The sequence below is a fragment of the Macaca nemestrina genome, chromosome 2 (genome assembly GCF_043159975.1).
Source record: "Macaca nemestrina isolate mMacNem1 chromosome 2, mMacNem.hap1, whole genome shotgun sequence".
Classification (NCBI taxonomy): Eukaryota; Metazoa; Chordata; class Mammalia; order Primates; family Cercopithecidae; genus Macaca; species Macaca nemestrina.
The window spans coordinates 20,941,560-20,963,086 of record NC_092126.1 but is presented as its reverse complement, the minus strand read 5'-3'; the positions used below and the strand labels follow the sequence as shown (position 1 = coordinate 20,963,086).

Genomic DNA, 21,527 nt, shown 5'->3' with positions numbered 1-21,527 from the left:
TGGGTGGCTAGATCCAGAAGAGACACAACAATCACTGAGGTTCAGTTCACAGGAAACCATATCCATAGGAAAAGGGTAAGAGTACTACATCAAGGGAACACCCATTGGGACAAAAGAATCTGAACAACAGCCTTCAGCCTTAGACATTCCCTCTGATAGAGCCTACCCAAATAAGAAGGAACCAGAAAACCAACCCTGGTAATATGACAAAACAAGGCTCTGCAACACCCCCAAAAAATCACACTTGTTCACCAGCAATGGAGCCAAACCAAGAAGAAATACATGATTTACCTGAAAAAGAATTCAGGAGGTTAGTTACTAAGCTAGTCAGGTAGAAACCACAGAAAGGCAAAGTCCACTGCAAGAAAATCCAAAACACAATACAAGAAGTGAAGGGAGAAATATTCAGGGAAATAGATAGTTTAAAGTAAAAACAATCAAAAATTCAGGTAACATTGGACACACTTAAAGAAATGCAAAATGTTCTGGAAAGTTTCAGCAATAGAATTGAACAAGTAGAGCTCAAAGACAACGTCTTCAAATTAACCCAATCCAACAAAGACAAGGAAAAAGGAATAAGAAAATATGAGCAAAGCCTCCAAGAAGTCTGGGATTATGTTAAACAACCAAACCTAAGAATAATTGGTGTTCCTGAGGAAGAAGAGAATTATAAAAGCTTGGAAAACATATTTGGGGGAATAATTGAGGAACACTTCCCCGGCCTTGCTAGAGACCTAGACATGAGAAAACAAGAAGCACAAAGAACACCTGGGAAATTCATTGCAAAAAGATCGTCACCTAGGCACATTATCATCTATTATCCAAAGCTAAGACAAAGGAAAGAATCTTAAGGGCTGTGAGACAGAAGCGCCAGGTAGCCTATAAAGGAAAACCTATTAGATTAATAGCAGATTTCTCAGCAGAAACCCTACAAGCTAGAAGGGATTGGAGCCCTATCTTCAGCCTCCTCAAACAAAACAATTATCAGTCAAGAATTTTGTATCCAACAAAAGGAAGCATCATATATGAAGGAAAGAGACAATCTTTTTCAGACAAACAAATGCTAAGATAATTCACCACTACCAAGCCACCACTACAAGAACTGCTAAAAGGAACTGTAAATCTTGAAACAAATCCTGGAAACACATCAAAACAGCATCTACTTAAAGCATAAATCACACAGGACCTATAAAGCAAAAATATAAGTTAAAAAGCAAAAACATAAAACAAGAGAACAAAAGTGCACAGGCAACAAATAGCACAATGAATGCAATGGTACCTCACATTTCAATGCTAACATTGAATGTAAATGGCCTAAATGCTCTGCTTAAAACATACAGAACCACAGAATGGATAAGAACTTACAAACCAATTATCTGCTGTCTTCAGGAGATTCACCTAACACATAAGGACTTACAAAAACTTAAAGGGGTGGAAAAAGGCATTTCATGCAAGTGGACACCAAAAGCGAGCAAGGTAGCTATTCTTATATCAGACAAAATGAACTTTAAAACAACAGCAGTTAAAAGAAACAAAGATGGGCATTATATGATGGTAAAAGACCTTGTCCAACAGGAAAATATCACAATCCTAAACATATATGCACCTAAAAACTGGAGCTCCCAAATTTATAACACTAATAGACCTAGGAAATGAGAGAGACAATAACACAATAATAGCAGGGGACTTCAATACTCCACTGACACAATTAGGTTATCAAGACAGAAAGTCAACAAAGAAACAATGGATTTAAACTATACCTTGGAACAAATAGACTTAACAGATATAGACAGAACGTTTCATCCAACAACCACAAAACATACATTCTATTCAACAGTGCATGGAACTTTCTCCATGATAGGCCATATGATTTCTCCATATGATAGGCCATAAAATGAGCCTCAAAAAATTTTTAAAAATTGAAATTATATCAAGCACTCTCTTAGACCACAGTGGACTAAAACTGGAAATCAACTGCAAAAGGAACCTTCAAAACCATGCAAATACATGGAAATTCAAGAACCTGCTCCTGAATGAGCATTGGGTCAAAAACAAAATCAAGATGGAAATTTAAAATTTCTTTGAACTGAGTGAGTGACAATAATGACACAACCTATCAAAACCTCTGGAATACAGCAAAAGCAGTGCTAAGAGGAAAGTTCATAGCCCTAAATGCCTAATCGAAAAGACTGAAAGAGCACAAACCGACATTGTAAGGTCACACCTCAAGGAACCACAAAAACAAGAACAAACCAAACCCAAATCCAGCAGAAGAAAGGAAATAACCAAGATCAAAGCAGAACTAAATGAAATTGAAACAAAAAATATACAAAAGATACATGAAACAAAAAGTTAATTCTTTGAAAATATAAATAAAATTGATAGACCATTAGCAAGATTAATCAAGAAAAGAAGAGAAAAAATCCAAATGACCTCACTAAGAAACAAAACAGGAGATATTACAACCGACACTACTGAAATACAAAAGATCATTCAAGGTTACTATGAACACCTTTATGCACACAAACTGGAAAATCTAGAAGAGATGGATAAATTCCTAGAAAAACACAACCCTCCTAGCTTAAATCAGGAAGAATTAAATACCCTGAACAGACCAATAACAAGCAGCGAGATTGAAATGGTAATTTAAAAATTATCAACAAAAAAAAGGTCCAGGACCAGAGGGATTCACAGCAGAATTCTACCAGACATTCAAAGAATTGGTACCAATCCTTTTGACACTATTCCATAAGACAGAGAAAGAGGGAACCCTCTCTAATTCATTCTATGAAGCCAGCAACACCCTAATACAAAAACCAGGACAGATCATAACCAAAAAAAAAAACTATAGACCGAAATCCTTGATGAACATAGATGCTAAAATCCTTAACAAAATATTAGCTAACCAAATCCAACAACATATCAAGAAGACAATCCACCATAATCAAGTGGGTTTCATACCAGGGATACAGGGATGGTTTAAAATACACAAGTCAATAAATGTGATATACCACATAAACAGAATTAAAAACAAAAATCAAATGATCATCACAATACATGCAGAAAAAAGCATTCAACAAAATCTAGCATCCCTTTATGATTAAAACTCTCAGCAAAATTGGCATATAAGGGACATACCTCAATGTAATAAAAGCCATCTATGACAAACACACAGCCAACATAATAGTGAATGGGGAAAAGTTGAAAGCATTCTCTCGGAGAACTGGAACAAGACAAGGATGCCCATTCTCACCACTCCTCTTCAACGTAGTACTGGAAGTCCTAGTCAGAGCAGTCAGGCAAGAGAAGGAAATAAAGGGCATCCAAATCAGTAAACAGGAAGTCAAACTGTCACTGTTTGCTGACAATACGATCATTTACCTTGAAAATCCTAAAGACTCCTCCAGAAAGCTCCTAGAACTGATAAAAGAATTCAGCAAATTTTCCAGATACAAGATAAATGTACACAAATCAGTAGCTCTTCTATACACCAACAGCAACCAAGTAGAAAATCAAATCAAGAACTCAATTCCTTTCACAATAGCTGCAAAAAATATAAATACTGGCTGGGCGTGGTGGCTCACACCTGTAATCCCAGCAGTTTGGGAGACCAAGACGGGCAGATCACGAGGTCAAAAGATCGAGACCATCCAGGCCAACATGGTGAAACCCTGTGTCTACTAAAAATACAAAAATCAGCTGGGCATGGTAGCACACACCTGTAGTCCCAGCTATTCGGGAGACAGAGGCAAGAGAATCACTTGAACTCGGGAGGCGGAGGTTGCAGTGAGCCAAAATTGGACCACTGCACTCCAGTCTGGCAACAGAGTGAAATTCTGTCTCAAAACAATAAATAAAATAAAAATACTTAGGAATATAACTAACCAAGAAGTCGAAAGACCTCTGCAAGGAAAACCACAAAACACTGCTAAAAGAAATCATAGCTCACACAAACAAATGGAAACACATCCGATGCTCAGGGATGAGTAGAATCAATACTGTGAAAATGACCATACTGCCAAAAACAGTCTACAAATTCAATGCAATCCCCATCAAAATACCACCATCATTCTTCACAGAATTAGAAAAAACAATTCTAAAATTCATATGGAACCAAAAAGGAGTCTGCATAGCCAAACCAAGACTAAGCAAAAAGAACAAATCCGGAGGCATCACGCTACCTGATTTCAAACTATACTATAAGGCCATAGTCACCAAAACAGCATGGTACTGGTATAAAAATAAGTACATAGACCAATGGAGCAGAAAAGAGAACCCAGAAATAAACCCAAATACTTACCAACCGATCTTCAACAAAGCAAACAAAAACATAAAGTGGGGAAAGGACACCCTTTTCAACAAATGGTGCTGGGATAATTGGCTAGCCACAAGTAGGAAAAGAAACTGGATCCTCATCTCTCACCCTATACAAAAATCAACTCAAGATGGATTAGGGACTTAAACCTAAGACCTGAAACTATAAAAATTCAAGAAGATAACCTTGGAAAAATCCTTCTAGAGGTTGGCTTAGGCAAGGATTTAATGACCAAGAAACTAAAAGCAAATGCAATAAAAACAAAGGTAAATAACTGGGACCTAATTAAACTATAGAGCTTTTGCATGGCAAAAGGAACAGTCAGTAGAGTAAATAGACAATCCACAGACTGGGAGAAAATCTTCACAATCTATAAATGTGACAAAGGACTAATATCTAGAATCTACAACAAACTCAAAAAAATCAGTAAGAAAAAAACAATCCTATCAAAAAGTGGGCCAAAGACATGAATAGACAATTCTCAAAAGAAGATACTCAAATGGCCAATGAACATATGAAAAAACATTCAACATCACTAATGAGCAGGGTAATGCAAATCAAAACCACAATGCGATACCACCTTCCTCCTGCAAGAGGGTCATAATAAAAAAATCAGAAAACAGTAGATATTGGCATGGATGCAGTGATCAGGAAACACTTCTTCACTGCTGGTGGGAATGTAAACTAGTACGTCACCATGGAAAACAGTCTGGAGATTCCTTAAAGAACTAAAAGTTCTTTAAGCCAGCAATCCCACTACTGGGTATCTACCCAGAGGAAAAGAAATCATAATACAAAAAAGATACTTGCACATGCATGTTTGTAGCCACAATTCACAGTTGCAAAACGTGGAACCAACCCAAATGCCCATCAACCAATGAGTGGATAAAGAAACTGATATATATATATATATATATATATATCAGTTATATATATCATATATGTATGATATATATCATATATATTAGATATATATCATATATGTATGATATATATCATATATATTAGATATATATCATATATGTATGATATGTATAATATATATTAGATATATATCATATATAGATAGATATCTCATATATATATATATGATGGAATACTACTCAGCCATAAAAAAGGAATGAATTAACAGCATTTGTGGTGACCTGGATAAGATTGGAGACTATTATTCTAAGTGAAGTAACTCAAGAATGGAAAACCAAACATCATATCTTCTCACTGATATGCGGGAGCTAAGCTCTAAGGATGCAAAGGCATGACAATGATACAATAGACTTTAGGGACTTAGGGGGAACAGTGAGAAGCGGGTGAGGAATAGAAGACTACAAAAATGGTGCAGTGTATACTGCTCAGGTAATGGGTGCACCAAAATCTCACAAATCACCACTAAAAGAATTGTATCCCAATAACTTATGGAAAAAAATTTAAAAAAATAAAAAATATATATGATTAATGGTCAAAATATCAGCAGTAACAGGAGTTTGGAAGAAGTTGGTTCCAACTCTCATGGATGACTTTGAGGGGTTTAAAACCTCAGTAGAAGTAGTAATTGCAAATGTAGTAGAAACAGCAAGAAAACTAGAATTAGAAGTAGAGACTGAAGACGTGACTGAATTGCTGTAGTCTCATGATAAAACTTGAATGGATGAGAAGTTGCTTCTTAGGGATGAGCAACGAAAGTGGTTTCTTGTGATGGAATCTACTCCTGGTAAAGATGCCATGAACATTGTTGAAATGGCAACAAATAATTTAGAATAGTCTATAAATTTAGTTCATAAAGCAGCAGTAGGTTTCAGGGGACTGACTCCAGTTTTTGTAAGAAGTTCTACTGTGAGTAAGATGCTACCAAACAGCATCGCACGCTACAGAGAAACTTTTGTGAAAGACTGAATTGACTGAGCAAACTTCATTGTTATCTTATTTTACAAAATTGCTACAACCACCCCAATCTTTAGCAACCACCAACCTGATCAATCTGCAGCCATCTACATGGAGACAAGACCCTCCACCAGCAAAATGATTATGACTTGTTAAAGTCTCAGATGATCTTTAGCACTTTTTAGCAACAAGGCATTTTTAATTACAGTTATATATATTTTAGACATAATGTTATTGTGCACTTAATAGACTTGGTATAGTGTAAACATAACCTTTATGTACATTGGAGAACCAAAAAAAGTCATGTAACATGTTTAATTGTGATATTTGCTTTATTGCTGTTGGCTGGAACGGAAACTGCAGTTATCTATGAGATACGCCTATATCTATAAAAGCTGCAATGAAGATGCTTACAGTATGGTTGGAAAACATAACTAATACTTCACAAATCCCAACATTGTATATAATTATATGCCAAGTTATATAGTATAGACTAGTATCATAGAAGTTTTGGCTAAAATCTGTGAGCAAATTTTTGTATGATTAAAAATGCTATGCAACACAATAAAAGAAGGTATGTACTTAAATCACTTTGGCAATTGTGAAGATGAGTTTTAAGTACTTGATGTTAATGATTAACTTGAAAGTAAACTACTAAAAGTTGTTCCTATAAGGACAACTAGAATGTTAGCTCTGCTTTCTAGAATATTTGAGCAAAAAAAAAAAAATTCGACAATTTGACTTAGATCTGCCTTTACTAACAAAATGGAGGCATAAAAATAGATTCATAGTCATCCAATAAGAAAACATAATTAAGGGCCCAGAAATATAAAGTGACAATTTCTATTAAAAACGCAGCACATAAGAATATCCATACACCGGTTCAGTGCCTGGGTGTCATGTGCTGTCTAAATAAAAACCTGAGCAAGGCAGGGGAAAATGTCAGCGTTAATTGGTCAAATTAGGCCATATTTTTCGTTGACATTACATTTGCACTTGACAATTTAGGTTTGACCTACACACCCAAAAATTTACATTTGACCCACACTGAGAGAATCCATACCATTATAGTAGGTACTTGACAAAGAACATGTTTCTTGTGTTATATTTTTGTATAATTTAATTTTCACAAGTATATACCATTTCCCTTGCCTTGAAAGGAAATGATTATTTCTTTTTTTTATATAAGACAGACCTGAGACCTTTTTCCCCAGTTCCAAATACTTGGTAATATTCAGTTATTTGATTAACTGATTTGACTTTATAGGCCACAGAATTAATCTATTTTTAAAGAACTGAGTTTCCCAAGGCATGGGACACCTACACCGCCTAATTTCATTAGTAGGTATATAAGGTATTAAGTAGTCCAGTAGGAAAGGTATTCCTTTTATAGTTTTCTTTCTGTTGTTTATATCAAGGATTAAGTTTCAGTATCATGCAAGCATGTTTTCACCATTTCTCAAATAGGAGGCAATGTTCCTTTACAGCAAAGACAACAGACCTCCGGATAAGCAGACAACAATATCTACTTGGAATGTAATGTTGTCTTTCTTAGATTTGTATTTGCTTTTACCATGGTCATCTACTTATGGCAAGTGATATTATACTGGTTCTCATTTACAGAAATAATAACAACTTTCCTCTAAAAATGAATTTAAATCAAGTTAGTCGATGTAAAGAAAAATATTAGGGAAATAATAGTATATATAGTTCTCAGATATAGGCAAATTTGTACCATGGTAATTCACTAGTGACTAAAATTGGGAAAACAGAGCTAAAATAATTAACACGTTAAAAATGTTTTTTCATTCAGTTATTCATATTAATTACTGTTAATATTTTCATTGGTATAATATATGAATTCCTAAGTTGTCTATTGGCAGGGAATTGCAATCTATTATTTAATCCAAATAATTTGTAGAAAATAAATTATTGATACAATTTAGTTAGTATTAAAAGACAGAACAAGGGGATTTTTAATACAAGTAAGGTAAAATAGTTTCACTGTTATTTGTTCTAGAAGAGTTTGGAGGTACTGCTGTTATTACCACAACACGAACCTAGAAGTTCAGCTTTTAAGAGTACCACACAGGCAAGATCATATTACAATACAGCCACTTGGCATCCTAAAATAATGGTTCTAACCCTTTATTCTACCACAATACATGGAAAATAATGGTCACATATTAGATATATTCCTGGGGGAATGCCCTGATTTTGGCAAAATTCTCCCCTTTCTGCGATTTTTTCCAGAACATTTAGGCAATACAGGGCTGTAAATGTTGGTTATGCATAAGTTCCAACATGTTTCCTTCTATCCAAGAAAGCAAAACCGAATGTTAAGTAAATGAAAAAACACTAATATAATCAGCTTATTTAACAACAAAAAATAAATCATTCACAAATTTAAGTGCTTTACCTATTTTTCACAACAAATACTTAAGGTATAACTCACTACTGACAGGACTAACAATGGCTCATGACACCTTGGTCCAAACATACTACTTTATTGTTGGAATACCAGATTAATGTCACCTCTTTATATTTTAGTTAAGACAGAGATACCAAGATAATGACTGGATTAGAGCATGATTTGCAGATGCAGTGACCTAAGTGAATGGTACTGGCACCAGCTATTTATAATTTGATAAAGCAACCAATCATCCAAATTTACTTGCAACACTTAAAAGGTATGAGTTTTATAATTAATGGAAAAAACCTTCATATTAAGGTTGAGAAAAATAAAGGTCTCATTTTGTGACACGAAAGTAGAATAACTCTCAGGTGGTAACCCAAATGTTCCCTTGTGAATTAATGTGTTCTACAATATTAGTAAAACCTAACCACTCCTTTTATGTATAAAATGTAGCACTCACTGATAACACTTAAAATGGCCAGGAGTGGTGGCTCACACCTGTAATTCCAGCACTTCGGGAGGCTGAGGTGGGTGGATTACTTGAGGTCAGGAGTTAGAGACCAGTCTTGCCAACATGATGAAACCCTGTCTCTACTAAAAATACAAAAATTAGCCAGGCATGGTAGTGAGCACCTGTAATCCTAGCTACTCGGGAGGCTGAGACAGGAGAATTGCTTGAACCCAGGAGGCGGAGGCTTCAGTGAGCTGAGATCACACCACTGCACTCAAGCCTGGGCAACACAGTAAGACTCTGTCTCAGAAAAAAAAAAATGCTTTTGTGTATTCTGATACAAGTTTTAACAATATATGAATTAGCAGAGTTTAAAGAATTAGATGATATAGCAAACTGTAGGGATAAGAAAGAAATGTATGTAAACTGGGCCATAATGAAAACAGTTTGTTTAAAGGTCCACAGATCTGATCAGTGTCATTGACATAAAATCAAGTCTTGCACTGGACTAAGTCAACATACTGTTTAGGAAAAAGAATTTCTAATATGGATTACAACAGAACTGCCAATTGCTTACATACATATGTGTATTCCATTTTTGTTGTTATAACATCAATTAATAACAATCATCTTAATTTCATAATTATATTTTGAACTTACCTTTGCCAAAATAACAGAAGCAGAGCATGGTCAACATGATAGTTTCAGGCATCTTAATAAAACCATCATTTTTGGCATCTATGCTGACATTGTAATGGCCTCAAACTGTCAATAACTCATCCAAAGCAAATTTAATAAATGTGGAGACATGGGCTAATATTACAGTCAGTTTGCCTATATTCACTATGCACATTAGCTCTACAAAAGAATGCAAATCAAGGAGGCTGAGGTGAAAATATCATTAAACAATAATCCCAAATTAACCAATAGTAAAGTAGAACTCTATGTTCAAGAGTTGTACACTCACACACATGATAAAAGCATAATCATTAAACTTTTTTCTGAATTGTCTAGGTTTAGCTAATAATTTTAATGTTACTGATGGACTTTGGTCCTCTTTAACAAAAATTAGAAACATTAATTAACACATTCTTCTCAAACCTTTATTATAAACTTTTATGTTTAAGTATCTATAATTTTTCAATTATTAGGGAAACAATGTGATATGTCATTTTAATCGTGGGTGGATCACCTGAGGTCAAGAGTTCAAGGCCAGCCTGGCCAACATGGTGAAACCCCATCTATACTAAAAACACAAAAATAGCCGGACGTGGTGGCAGGCACCTGTAATCCCAGCTACTCAGGAGGCTGAGTTAGGAGAATCGCTTGAACCTGGGAGGTGGAGGTTGCAGTGAGCCAAGATCGTGCCACTGCACTCCAGCCTGGGTGACAGAGTGAGATTCTGTCTCAAAAAAGAAAAAAAGAAACATAAATAAGTAAAAAATAATTATTTGTGTAAGGGTAGAGGAGATAGAAAAAATATATGACTTACTCTCTTCATTCTACATGTATCATGTAGGTGTAGAGTTTACAGAAATACCTTTGTAAAACATGGTTACTATTTTTTGTTTGTAGGTATGTACTTGAAGCATCAGTAGGTCAACTGGCTAACATTCCCACCACGGCAGAAATGCAAATTTTGGAAAAAACAGCCCATAATACTTCAATCGACAGTGAACACAGAAGGCATTTTGTTATCATCAAATCGCCAAACTAATAATGGTGAACAAACAAGGCAGAATTCTCCTGCTGTTTATATTAAAATTACCACCCAAGCATCGTTCAGACATCTCAGGTCCAACTATAATTCTGCATTTGCCCATTGTGTGCTTAACATCAATGTGATCTAGTAAGTACTACCATGATCTTTGAGATTTCGAAGAATCACAGCAGGAAGGCTATGGGACTGCCACCCTGTCACTAACTCGGCCTCTAGTTCCTTAATGTGGGCCCTGAGCATGAGGGGTGGCACTTTCAGAAGCAGGTCAAGAGGCAGCAAAGCTGAAGAAATAAAAGGGGGAAAGATATGAAACTGTAACATAAATTACATTGAATTTTAGAGAGTTGTGTTTGATTTTATCGCTATCAACACTAAGTTACCTGGTCTTGGTCTTGATCCTGTTCCTCCAGTGAAGTCCCTGAAAATAGAATTACGGGCCATTAGAATGACTTGTTCAACTTGGATTTGACAAACTAAGAGCCTATATCTTGCTATGGTCTACATTATAAATATTAATAAAGATTATTTTCCCTCAAGATGCTCTCAAGAGTTTAATTCAGAAGGAAATAAATATATTGCAACACCCAGTACAATTGACATTCTACTGACAAATGGCAGAATCGTCCCACCACAGTTGTTTTTTAGGCTCTAAGTATGACTAAGAGCCTAACTCTTATGATCCTGAATAATTTTCTTGTTATACTTAAACTCGAAATATGATTTTGCACTAAAAGGATATAAGATTTAAAATGTTATATACAGTATTTTCTATGATTTGTTCCTGCTCTATTAAAAAACAAAACAAAACAAAAAACAAATAAAAAAAACTTTATTCCTCTTCCTATAAAATGTTTTTTGCATTGAAAATAATTATCTTTCCTAAAGTTGCCAGTGTTATTAACATCCCTTGTTTGCCTTGGAGGTGGCCTTAGACTGTACCAGGGATATGTGTAAATCACCTTCAGCCTTTTTTTTCCACTGTAACCATTTTTTTTTTTTTTTGAGACGACTCTCGCTCTGTAACCCAGGCTGGAGCGCAGTGGCGCGATCTCAGCTTGTTGAAACCTCCACCTCCTGGGTTCATGCCATTCTCCTGCCTCAGCCTCCCGAGTAGCTGGGACTACAGGCACCCACAACCATGCCCGGCTAACTTTTTTGTACTTTTAGTAAAGACGGGGTTTCACCATGTTAGCCAGGATGGTCTTGATCTCCTAACCTCGTGATCCACCCACCTCAGCCTCCCAAAGTGCTGGGATTACAGGTGTGAACCACCACGCCCAGCCTAGAACCAATTTTTTAATAGTTTTCTGGAACGAAATAAGAAACATCTGTGCCCTGACAAGTTGTAAGAATCATTCTTAAACTTAATGCAATCCAACAAAAATATATCATACATCTACTATGTATAAGGCACATGATAGGTATTTGTTAAGTAGGAATAAATACAGGAATTTAAATACAAGTAAACATGGCTGATAAGTCTCTTGTCCCAACCCTTTTGTTTTAATCATAGATTTTTTGATACATGCATGCAACACCTACCTGTGTTATTAAGTGTAACAAAATTGGCACTCATTTACCTACCACCCAATTTAAGCACTAGAATAATACCAAAATATTTGTATCCACTTATGAGTTTCTTCCCTGTTCCTTTCCATTCCCTCTTGATTTTCACCAGGGTAGCACTCTCTTGATCCCATAATATATTCTGTTCCATTCTGAGCTCAAAGTTCCAGAGCCTTGAAAAGTAAATGGAACCCGCCAGCCTTTAACAGTTTATATACTTTCCCTAACCCTGAGATAAGGAGCACGTTCAAAAAAAGAAATGAAGCTGATCCTGCCCTCAGAAAGTTTGAAAAGAGACATGATCACAGCAGTGCCCATGTGTAGGCAGGACAACCTCAGGGCTGAGCTGAGAAGCAGAACATCTGTTCCAGCTCCTCGTATGCCTGCACAAATGCCATATCCCAGCAAATGCTTTCCGAATAACTTTGCCCCTTAGCCTTCTAGATGAGGCTAGCACTGTCTAATAGAAACTCATGGTAAGCATCAAACATAATTTTAAGTTTTCTGGTAGCCAAATGTTTTAAAAAGTAAAAAGAATACAGTGAAATAAATCTATTTTATTTAATCAAAAATATCCAAAATATTATTTCAACATATAAAAATTGAGATATCTTATTATTTTACATTTTAATTAATATTAAATGAAATTTAAAATTCAGTCCCTCAGTTGCACTGGCCACATTTCAGCTGCTCAAGAGTCACATGTGCCTAGTGGCCTCCATACTTAACAATGTGGTCTGCCCTTCCTTAAGTGTTGGTCATTGTCTTCATAAGCTTACTACATTCATGCCATGTAGCTGCTAAACCTGCAATACCTCCTGAATCCCACTCTCTTAAAAAGTGAATACAAATGCAACTGGAGGCAAACTTGTATCCATCAGGTTATTCATGTTCTTGAAAAGCTGATAATCACTCACATGATGAGTTTGCAAGATGACTGTTCCAGATGTCCTGAAGAATCTAACATTTCAAACATTTTTACGTATTAGCAAATGCTATGCATAATGTGTGCTAGTGGGATATGTGACATAGAACACCCTGACAATGCTGAGTTGCTGCCGCCTCTGCTATTTCTTTATATAATTTTAAATTACTCTTTAATAAACTTTAGGGAATCTTTAAAAAGAACCATTACACATTCATTCATTCATTCGAGAAATATTTTTTAAGTGCCCACAATGTATAGCCACCATGTTGGACACTGGAGATGGGATGGTGAAAATAAATAGTTTCCACAGTCTTGGGACTTAAAAGATTGCATAGAGATAGCAGAAAATAAATGTCAATTTCTCTGGAAATTATATCACTAACCGCAAGAAAATATAGTCATCTGAAATTTCAAAATAGAACAGGCTCATTGTGACCAGAAGTGACAGCTTTTAACTATGCAATTGTTGAGTTCACAGATGGACAAACGATAGAAATTATGCAGAGCCTGGGGGAAGACTGCCTCTAGATTGAACCACATTGAATGTTTATGCCCAACAGAGCGTTATGGCTACAGAGGGTGGTGTCCCCATCGTATCACAAGCTGAAAAATATACCAAAGTGGTTTCACACAGAGAACATTCCAGAAATAGTTTCTGGTGAAGAGGCTTAATATATTATAGTTTGTGTTCTCTGAAAATTTTGAAATGGGCATTGACCAACAGCACTTCAGGCTGATGGAAGAATTTCAGAAAAATAGAAGGCTGAAAGAATTCTAAAAGGCCATCCCTTCCAGCTCTCTTCAGACCTAGTATGACCTCATCTGGAATTAATAAGGCAAAAGAGAAACTGAAGTGCTGAAAATGAGTGTTAGCTTACAACTTCCACCCCAAAACACTAACAGATAAAGTGAATAATCCAGGAAGTAGCTTTCTAATTTTTTAAATAGACTTTTCACTGAATTAAGTCAAGAGCAAGGTGAATTATTTGGATAATTATTTTGCCAGCAGAGTCCTGGCCAAGAAGAGAATGAAGCCCTAAAATTTCATCTCTCATAGGAATTCCTTGAAATATATATTTGAACAAAGAAAACATTTTCACATGCATTATGAGTGTATTCCATCATTTAATTCAATTGTGAAAAGTATCAATACTATTTGATATTGATAAAAATAATTAAACCTTATGAAATGAGAGGTTTGGCTTACAATAGTAAGGTAATACCTTCTGAAACTACTGCAACCACACCATGTGAGCTAATGAGCATTTTACAGCTGAAGCTCTCTTTCAGGCAGTGACATTCATACATACATCCTGTGTGAATAAGCAACATTATGTAGCTTTGAGTTCTCCTATGTATCTATAATGTTAATAGAGTTGGTATCATGACAACAAAGTAATATAATGCTCCTGTGCCTATCCCCTTGTACCCGAATAACATATCTCATAACAAACGAGCACTAAACCAGGAAAGTATAGAACTATCACAGAAAAGAAACAAAGTGGTCTTACTATGCGTTTTTTTGTTTGTTTTTGTTAAGACTGCTGGAGTGTGACATTGGCAGATGGGCCAGGTTGATTCTAGCAAGGAGTAATCATGCAGTATTTATTCCTCCAAAGTAAAACCAGATACAGATTATGAAAAAGATGGAGGGAGAAAAGCTACAAAATAAGCAAAACTTCTGCTTTTAGGAGGCAAGATCCACAGGTCCTGAAAATACACAAGGTCTTTCCAGTCACAAGTATGATGCTGAATGATCACAAACCTCCACAATCATCTTTACATATGAAGACTTAAAGGCCTGGCATGGTGGCTCATGCCTGTAATTCTACCATTTTGGGAGGCCCAGGTGGTGGATCACCTCAAGTCAGGAGTTCGAGACCAGCCTGGTCAACATGGCGAAACCCCATCTCTACTAAAAATTCAAAAATTAGCTGGGTGTGGTGGCAGGTGCCTATAATCCCAGCTACTAGGGAGGTTGGGGCGGGAGAACCGCTTGAACCCAGCGGGCAGAGGTTGCAGTGAGCTGAGATGGCGCACTGCACTCCAGCCAGGGCAAAAGAGCAAAACTCCGTCTCAAAAAAAAAAAAAAAAAAAGACTTAGGAGCACACTGTCAAATACAATTATGCATACACTGACAAATCAAAAAAGTTGTGAACCACAGGCATCTTTGATACCACAAACATCCAGTGTCTCAAACCAGCCTGCCAACTATACTCTGTTGCCTGGGCAACAGGAGGCAAGCAGACGTGGAGAAATCTTGTTGCCTGAGCAACAGGATCCCTTTAAAAAAAAATGTGCCTTAAGCTGTGGCTATGGCAAAGGCTGTCAGTAGGCAAGATTTCAGTCCTTGGTAATGAGATAAAGAATTTACACTATGATAACAATCATTCATCTATTCATTAATCAGTATCTGTAGGTTGGTACCTATGTGCAATACACTGTGCCCTGGAGAAGGCAAAGATGAATTAGGCATAGTTTGGCACATACTCGGCACACAGTAATAAATATCCATCAATTAAATAAATGAATGAAGGTTCTTAAGATGGTCGTAAAACAACGACTAAACTTTACTAGGACCTGAGCATATGTGATAAAGAGGCTGAAGCCCCCGTGAGCATTATCAAGTTCCACTACAGAGAATATTGTAAGTTGAAATAATATGCTATGACTTGCTGGATTATAATCCTCAATGTGTGTATACTAGGTCAGCCTACGAAACCCGCATAAAAACTGGTAAAAGTCAAGCCGATTCTTAATGCCTTCCTAGCAAATAGTAATAGATATAAAAGATTTCATTTCAAATTTGAAAATGATTAAAGTTGGAAATTTCAAAGAAATTGGGGCTTATTCCTCTCTTGATCTTGCCATTAACTATATTCCTCAAAAAAAGTTGTATCAACTAATGATGGCTTGGATTCCCAGGTGCCTTCCAGTTCTAATATTATTCTCCAGCCTTGAGACTTCAAAATGTCTCTAAGGAGGCAGAGGCTATCCCTCCTAGTTCCATTTGCTCATGTTTTATCCATTTGTCTGGATCATTTGCCCAAAAGCATATCCTAAGTTATTAGGGAGTTATGTTAGTTATTCAGCAGGCAATTGGTTTAAATCTGGCTCCTGATATCTGATATCTGACCAAAGTTAAGAATTTATGCTTAAGCTTTCTCTTAGTACCATTAATATTTAACCAGGGCCACATCTGACTTCTATATTTTGGAGGCTGTGGTCAGAACACATATGTCCTTCCCTGTGACTTCTCTCATTGGGCCTTTTTAAAGAGCCAGTAAGGGTCCCCAAGTGGGAGAGCTGCCCAGAGTCTCCTTGTAATTGTTATACCATTTTATACATGGCACAGAATAGGAAAAAAAAAAAAAAAAAAAAAAAAAAAAAACCAGAAAACCCTCTACAGGCTGGATTTTCAATTTTTTTTTATTCTATTATGTAGTTTTGCTATCTCCTTTTATATTCAAACTTCTTATTTAGCTTCTAAATATTTTGCAGGATGGGTTCACATTTCACATTCATAAACAAAGAAACCCAGAAAAATCCTAAACAAATTAGATTGCAAATAACTTTAGCTTTATTTAATGTTCTTTAAAGAATTATAAATACATTTTGGTATTGTCTCCTTTTAATTCAGAGAAGCCCCGGGGATTACCTGGGAGGGAGTCAAAAGTTATTAATTTTCTCTCCTCTTATTTGGCATAAATCAAAGGCTGTCTTTTACCATTTATTTTCTTCTGAAGTCTGCCCTTGTCTTTCCACTTCCCTGTGAGCTCCCTGAAGGAAGAGAGCTTGTCTTAAACAAACCTGTGTTCCCTGGTAGCATGTCACACTGTATTACCACATTTCATGGCACAATTTTGCAAATGTTGCTTTTAGGTCAGGTCCCGTTCACCTTGGAACATACTTTCCAAAACATCAACTTCAATGTATGGGCCACTTTCCATATCCATCTGTTGACTTGGTCATAACCCCAAGTTAAAGCTTGTTCCATATCCCTGTTTCAATGATCTTCAGATTAAACTTTGCCTTTCTGCTGATTCTAGCTTACCCAATTTGTTTTAAAGTATTTAGTTAATGGCTAACTTTTTAAAAACCATCTCAAGCTCTAAAAGATATAGACCATATTGGGTTTTTGTTTGTTTTTGAAGGGGTGGACATCAACCAATTTGTGTAAATAAGACAATTTTCCATGGATCCTTTCAAAAAAGAGTAGAATTATTTTTGACAGGGCCAAGATACCTACATTCATCTGATTGGAAATTTTCATTTTAATATAAAATTCACTTAACTGGGAGTACACCATATGTCATAATTTACTTTTGAACTAAAATACTTGCTTTGTTAGTGATAGAAAGTCAGTCAGTGGGGAATATTGGGTACTAGCAAGCCCTAAAGATCCTTTGGAAGATCTTCTAACTCAAATCTCCAGTCCCCACAAACACCCATTGTGGTTCTCTTTGGCATTTTGGACTACTTTTCTTTCCCCTGCCCTCCTCATTACTTCTGACCATGACTCCTTTGCACTTTGGCCCAGTAAAGAATGCCATGAGGTCTTACAGGGTTTTCTCGAATATCTTTCTGACAGATCACACCCCTTATCGATAAGTTTTTCTTGGGTTTTTATTCCCAGAAACACTGGGAAAAAGTTAGGAAATTAAAAGGCTCCATCCTAACTCCTCCTGGTCTTCATCTGAAGAAGATAAATGTATCACTGATACACCTTTGACTAAACAAGAAAAGGATTTGTCTATAGGAACCTTCCTTTGTCACCTAACTGAATCCTCCAGGAATTTGCTGAGCAGGTTCTTCTGAACTTCATTTACATTATGCGATTCCCAGCACCCTCAAACCCAGAGATAGATCCAGATGGTTCCATTGAGGCTGCCCAGCACTAACACCTGCTCCCTTCAGCAAGCACCCCTGATGGACTAGTCAAGGACCTCAGCTCTCCTCAAGGCAGTAAACAGGCGCCTGATCCCAGCCAGCTCAATCTGGCTCTCTCTCTCTCAAGATTTTGAATCCTAAGAAAGGTGACATGAGAATGGAATAAACAAGCTGGGAGTTTATTTATCCCAGAGTTCTCCTGCCCTTACAAGCCTCCCAAAAATGTCTCCTTTATAGACTTCAGGGACTGAACTGGCTCGTATGCCTTCCCAAGCTTGATCCTCCAGAGTCTAAATTACACAAGCCCCATAATGCCTTCTAAAAAAACCCCGGTCACATAAGTTAGCTAGAGTCAGGCTCCTTTGCTTGTATCCAAAAAGCCATGCCTGCTATAGCACATCGCAGCCTTAGCATTTTATCACACAGATGCTGCCACCTCCTGAGTGGGAATCATCCCACAGCTCTGAAGACCCCTGCCTGGCATCACCACTTATACGTGGCCCAACCTCAACAGGTGCCCCAGCCTCAGAGCAGTCTGGCAGTCCTTCCTCCATTCTCTGCTCAGTTCTTATCTCAACATTGGCTGCTCCTAGCTGAATATACTCCTCAAATCTAGACAGTCCTCTTATCTGTGGCCTAGAATATCATCTAACACATAGAAACCAGCTGGGCACAGCGGCGAATGCCTGTAATCCCAGTCTAAGGTGGGTGGATCACCTGAGGTCAGGAGTTCGAGACCAGCCTGGCCAACATGGTGAAACCCCATCTCTCCTAAAAATACAAAAATTAGCCAGGCATGGTGACAGGCACCTGTAATCTCGGCTACTCAGGAGGCGGAGGCAGGAGAATCACTTGAACCCAGAAGGCAGAGGTTGCAGTGAGCTGAGATCATGCCACTGCACTCCAGCCTGGGCGACAGAACAAGATTTTATCTTAATAATAATAATAATAATAATATACAGAAACCATAAAGTATATTCTTCCTTAATCTCCCTTTCTCTATTTCTCTAGCTTAATTTTATCTTCACCTCCCTTTCTTCAGACACAAAGAAGGAGTTGCCACTCATCTTCTCCAGGCCCACTCCTCTGGCTGTCGTCTATGCTGCAACTGTACACTGTCAGTTATCTCTTTTCCTCTCTAATCTCTCCTCCTTCCTCTGTCCCAAATGCTCTGAGTTCATCCTGATTCTAAGAGGTCCTTTTCCATCAAACATTCCCCACCAGCTCACTCTCCCAGTTCATTTTCTCAGCTTCTTAAATGCCTCCTATGTCTGCCTCTGGAACATTGCAATCAAGTTTCTGCTCCCTCTGATCTCACCCAGTGCCAGTGAAGGGGCTCCCATGAAGGTCAGGAGAACTTGCAGAAGGCTCAATCTAATAGTTTTGTTTCAGTCCCTGCTCTAAGAAACAACTGCCACTGACACAGCAAGCTGTCCTAAAATAACAATTTTACTTTGCTTTTAAAAGATAATCTCCCAAACATATTCCACCTTCCCTTGCAACTAGCTGTGGTCATATGAGGAAGTTCTGGCCAATGGTATGTGAACAGAAGTGATGAGCATAACATCTGGGTCATATCCTTAAAAGAAAGAGTGGTGCCTCTACTTCCCCTTTCTTCTTCTTGCTGGCTTGGAGGTAGGATGTGGTCTCGTAAGTCATATTGGTCAAAAAGATGAAATCTATACCCTGGGGATATGGAAGAACAAGATATAAGACCAGGGCTCCACATGACCTCATGGAGCACAGCTGCCCTACCCTGCTGGCCCACCCTTGAGCTCAGAGAGGCTAACTGATTTGCTCAAGGTCACGAAGCTAGAAAAAGGCAGAGCTAGACTAAGACCCATGTCCAAGATCAGCACTGTTTCAGTATGCTACTTGGTGAACTATAAATGGTTCTGGGCAAGTAAGCTCTAACACCTTCTATTTCCACAGGCACATGGAAACTTCTGGCTATCAGGTTTCAATTCAGCCATCAATAACTCAGCTCTGCAAAATCAAAAAATATTTCTAGAAGCTCAATTTGTACCTACCTTGTTTGGGATTGTCTTTCTCCTCCTGAAGCACTAAAACTTCTCTTTAAAATGTCTGAGACGAGAAAATAGAAATAAGTTTACATTATTTCTTCTGCAAATCTTTTGTTTTCTAAGTTTTAATAAAACAATGCTGAACAACAAATGCTGGTGAAGATGCAGAGAAAAGGGAACTCACACACTGTTGGTGGGACTGTAAATTAGTGTAGCCATTATGGAAAACAGTATAAAGGTTCTCGGCCGGGTGTGGTGGCTCACACCTGTAATCCTAGCACTCTGGGAAGCCGAGGTGGGTGAATCACAAGGTCAAGAGAGCGAAACCATCCTGGCCAACATGGTGAAACCCTGTCTCTACTCAAAAGTACAAAAATTAGCTGGGTGTGGTGGAGCATGCCTGTAGCTACTCAGGAGGCTAAGGCAGGAGAATCGCTTGAACCGAGGAGGCGGAGGTTGCAGTGAGCCGAGTTGCACCACTGCACTCCAGCCTGGTGACAGAGCGAGACTCCGTATCAAATAAATAAATAAATAAATAAAGATTCTCTTGAAAAAACTAAAAACAGAACTTCTATATGATCCAGCAATCTTACTACTGGCATATATCCAAAAGAAGGGAAGCTAGTATATCTAAAAGATATCTCCACTCTCGTGTTTATTGCAGCACTACTCACAACAGCCAGGATACGAAATCAAACTAAGTACCCATCAGCAGATGAATGGATAAAGAAAATGTTTAACAATAATTTATTGCATATTTAATAGCTAGAAGGGGACATTTGAAATGTTTCCAACACAAATAAATAATAAATGTTTGAGGTGATCAATATCTGAATTACCCACACAATGTGTAATTTGATGACTACACGTTGTATGCAAATATCAGAATATCACAAGTATCCATAAATAGGAACAAATATTATATACCAAAAAAATTTAAATAAGTTTTTTATAAAATTCAAAATAATAAAGAACATATATATTCCATGAATGGCTTTGTCTATAAACACTCTCATATTGTTCTAAGGTCAAACTTTTCTCTGTAAATGGCAGGTAGGAAATATTCTAGGCTTTGCAAGCCATACTATGTCTGTCACAACTGAATTCTGCTGCCACTGTAGCATGAAAGCAGTCAAACAACATTCAAGAAACAAACATGACTTTATTCATGGCAAACCACAATATCAACAAAAAACAATGCTGAATCTGTTACCTGAGCAATTGTACATACTGTAAAAATTGTCTTTGATTATGAAAACATGAGCTAAAATATGTTACAAATTGTCATTTATTTGTCAGGTTTGTTTAAGGGCTTTTTTTCTAAAGCAAATGTCTAAA

The 21,527-nt window shown here is 37.1% G+C and overlaps 1 protein-coding gene across 18 annotated transcripts in view; it reads right to left on the bottom strand.

Moving 5' to 3' along the window:
• Positions 1 to 21,527, bottom strand: part of LOC105488951 (NIMA related kinase 10) — a 271,931-nt gene that overhangs the window by 41,748 nt on the left and 208,656 nt on the right. For 11 of the 18 annotated variants that reach the window (XM_071090789.1, XM_071090790.1, XM_011753486.2 and 8 more), the window contains 3 exons: positions 20,196 to 20,250; positions 11,161 to 11,198; positions 10,921 to 11,061 (listed from right to left, as the gene is read on the bottom strand). In XM_071090789.1, coding sequence (XP_070946890.1) covers positions 10,921 to 11,061; positions 11,161 to 11,198; positions 20,196 to 20,250 — 234 coding nt within the window. Of the gene's footprint in view, positions 1 to 10,920; positions 11,062 to 11,160; positions 11,199 to 19,550; positions 19,852 to 20,195; positions 20,251 to 21,527 lie in introns of those variants that run through there. The other 7 variants (XM_071090797.1, XM_071090798.1, XM_071090799.1 and 4 more) reach the window with 2 other exon arrangements.